The sequence below is a fragment of the Manihot esculenta genome, chromosome 15 (assembly GCF_001659605.2).
Source record: "Manihot esculenta cultivar AM560-2 chromosome 15, M.esculenta_v8, whole genome shotgun sequence".
NCBI classification, from domain to species: Eukaryota; Viridiplantae; Streptophyta; class Magnoliopsida; order Malpighiales; family Euphorbiaceae; genus Manihot; species Manihot esculenta.
Window position 1 is genome coordinate 20,524,944 of NC_035175.2, and position 3,932 is coordinate 20,528,875.

General features: G+C 32.5%; 1 protein-coding gene across 1 annotated transcript; it reads right to left on the minus strand.

Annotated features, from left to right (window-relative positions):
- Positions 1 to 914: 914 nt before the first annotated feature.
- On the minus strand, positions 915 to 3,570 carry LOC110601904 (inactive LRR receptor-like serine/threonine-protein kinase BIR2). Its single transcript, XM_021739299.2, has one exon. It carries the CDS (start codon positions 3,252 to 3,254, stop codon positions 1,431 to 1,433), a length of 1,824 nt encoding a protein of 607 aa, XP_021594991.1. The 5' UTR covers positions 3,255 to 3,570; the 3' UTR covers positions 915 to 1,430.
- Positions 3,571 to 3,932: the final 362 nt, after the last annotated feature.

Genomic DNA, 3,932 nt, shown 5'->3' on the forward strand with positions numbered 1-3,932 from the left:
AAACGATATCCTTATAAGAATTCAAAATAAATAAATTATTTTTAAAATTTTTGTATTTGACAAAATTAATAGTGTAAAAATTCAATTCCTTTATTTAAAATCTCTAATTTTGTAAGAATTCAATATAAATGAATTATTTTTTTAAAATTTTTATATTTGACAAAATTAATAGTGTAAGAATTCAATTCCCTTGAATTCCTGTGAGAATTGATTTTGAATTAAAAATAAATCTTATCAAAATTATTATAATTGTGTAAAAAATGATTTATTTAAAGTTATTTACATTAAAATTATTTAATCAGCACTTAAGATTTTTTTTTCTTTTTATCCATTATTTTTTGTTCATTTTAATTTTAAATTATTTTTTAATTAATAATTATTCTTTACAAAAATTATTTTAATTTAATATTGAGTATCAATATTTAATACATTTAATATTAATATTAAGAAATTTATTACATCATTTTGTTAATTAAAAAAAAACAAATTTTATATTTTTAATGATAAAAAATTTAAAATTCAGATTTTAAATATTATAAAAATAATAATAATAATTTTTCAACCAATGTGATAAAAATGATAAATAATGATTGTTATTTCTCAAAATAAATACTTATATTTAATTTAAAGATAATAAGAACAATTAATAAATTAAATCGATTTAAATTTATTATTAATTTATTTAATATAAGAGTTCAATTGAATGTTATTATATTCAAATTGATTCTAGATAAATAAATGAATTATTTTGTAAATAGAAAATAATTGAATCGAAATACATATGAAATAAGGGCAATGTAAATTTGCTTATTCAGACATAACACCAAAATGCAAAAGGAAAAGAAAGGGAATGAGAAAAAAGAAAAAGAAATGTAATTAACAAGAGCAAAACATATAAGATTTGCAAAATTCTCGGTGTGAAAAATATATCTATTCCATTGCTATGACAGATGGGTACAAACCCACCATTAAGGCCCTTAATCTTGTCATTAAGGGAATTTCGATAGAAATTAGAACTTCATGTCCCTAAATTACCAGATTAATGATTCCTCCTCTGGCAATAATGATGCTTAATTGTATTACAAGCTTCAACCATTATACTTCAGACCAAGTTCCCAAGTCTACAGACACAGATCATATTACAAATTTCAGGAAGCTACAAGGTTGTTTGTCATAGAACAAGAAGGAAAAGCAAAGGATATTTCTTGAACTTTATGAAACTTAAGCTATGGAAGTGTTTTATTTTATCATACAGCTATATTTATATATGTATAACAAAATAAGAAAAGGAAGCTGAAGTGAAAATCAAACCATTTACATCCAGGGCACTTGAGAACTGACCAGAGACTCTGTAAATTCAACACGAAAAAGAAGTGTTTGCCATTTTTGCAGACTTCTGTCTCCCATTTTAGTTTCAAAGTCACACTTGTTCATTCATTGTCTTTCTTGACAAAAATCAAAGGAAATTCATCATCTTGCTCTGAGAAACCAAGATCATCGCCGCAGCCCTTTAACGATTGGTAAACTTGGTACATGGACAATCGATCCTTAGGCCAAGTAACCACACAGTTCAAAGCAATCTTCAGGAACTGCAAGATCTCCTCGTCGTGTCCCTTCCCACAAAGAGTCTTATCAATTGCATCCTTCATTCTACCAGAACTTGAGAGATTATTCACCCAATCCACCAAGCTACCCTTGAATCCTTCTTCAGAAGTACTGAAATCAAGAGGTTTTAGCCCAGTCACAAGCTCTAGAAGCACCACCCCAAATCCATACACATCCCCTTTCAATGAAGGAACCATAGTGCTAGAGTACTCTGGTGCCATGTAACCAAATTCTCCTAAACCCCCATCAATATAACTGCTCTCATTAGCATCTGCGGAATTCATGAGCCTTGCCAATCCAAAATCCATGATCCTAGCATCAAAATCTTCATCAACAAGAATCACCTTTGAGCATATGTATTGGTGCAAGAGTGGAGGCTGGCACCCATGATGAAGCCAAGCTAGACCCCTAGCAGCACCCAAACCAATTCTGAATCTTGTTGGCCAATCCAATAAGGCACCATTTCCATGAAGCAAAGCATACAAAGTCCCATTAGACATTTGCTTATAAACTAAAAGCTTCTCATCCTCCACAACACAAAAACCCAAAAGGGGTGTCAAATTCGGATGTCTAAGCTGTCCTAATAGATTCATCTCGCCGCGAAACTGCTTCTCACCGAGTTTACAAGCATTAAGACGCTTGATTGCAAGTGCAGATCCATCAGGAAGAACTGCCTTGTAGGTAGAACCTGTTCTAGTAGAAATTATGACATTCTCAGCACTAAAATTGTTAGTAGCTACCATTAAATCAGCCAATTTAACCTTAACAAGAGGCTTTTGAAACAGTGAAACCTGAACAAGCCTATAAGCCCTCAGCCTGTCAGCCCAACTAGTTTCATCACCTCTTCCAATGCCATAACCTCTCTTTCCCCTCTTAGAATGCTTCAAATGATACCACCACCACACCCCAAATGCAAATAACAAAGATGCTGCAGCACCAAAGATCCCAGCAGCAATTATAATGGCAAGATTCTTCTTGCTTAACCCACCACACTTGGATCCTAAGGGCTTCCCACAAAGTCCATCATTCCCAGAAAAATCCCCAGCATCAAAATTACTAAAGAAGGAAGGAATTGAACCAGTAAGATCATTATTTGCCACAGAGAACCTCTTTAGCCTACCCAAACTAGAGAATTCAATAGGTATAGGTCCAGAGAGACGATTATCTGAAAGTATCAAATTATTCAAATAAGTACAGTTCACAAGATAATGTGGTATGGGCCCTGAAAGATCATTATTCGATAGATCAAGATTAACTAAATAAGGCAGCCAGGTACATATCTGAGGAGGAATTGGACCAGAGAGAGCATTAGATGAAAGATCTAAATTTTGAAGGTTCTTACAGTCCTTTAAGGACTCAGGGAATTGTCCAGACAGCATCATCTGGCGTAATTGAAGGCTGATAATCCTGTTTTCCTGATCATTCCAACAAGAAACACCGACAAAGTCGCAGAGGAATCCAGATGTCGAGTTGGCGAAGTTCCAGTAGCTGAGCATCCCTTGTGGGTCGCTAAGCGAAGCTTTAACACCTTGCAAGCACTTCACATCATCTACACCAATTACAGAAGAAACTAAGCAAACCCATATAATACTAGTTGATACCGTGAGTAAAGTAGCAATTTTTCGACTTTGAATTGAACGACCCTTCATAATGAACCAAACCCAGATCAAAACCTCTACTAAATCTTTGTTTTTACAAGAAAATCAGAACCATGGTGAATTTCAGATACAGAGCAAGCGAGAAAGAGGGAGAGAGAGAAGAGATGAGAGATTTTCTTGATGGGTTAGAAAAATCAAAGCTTGTGTGCGCGTTAAACGTTAGAATGGTCTAAAGAGAAAGGAGACAAACAGACAAAGAAGGAAGAGAAGGATTGACTTTGATGATATGAATTTTGTGGGGAAGAAATTTAGCAGAAACAATGTTAAAGAAAGTCTAAGAAGAGAATTGTTGATTATTTCTTTTTCAATTATGCGTTTTTTCTATCATTATTTATTTAAGAGAAAATTAATTATTTAATTATTTGGTTTTAGGTCAGTGCTTTTCTTTTCGTAACTTCTTTTTCTAATGGCGAGTGATTACGGTTTCTTTGACCAAAGGTGGGCGCTTGTTGTCTTAATTAAAGTTTTTTTTTTTTTCTTTTTTTCCCTTAAAATCTTTTAAAATAAACTGAATTCACTCGAATATTTTTCTAAACGTAAATATGAAATATTTTAAATTTCATTAATAAACGTTTGCACCTATTCACTTTCATTTAATACGCTTTAATAATATAAGAAATCATAAGAAAAAAAAATCTATCCATTTTCTCTCTCCAGTTACTAGAGGAG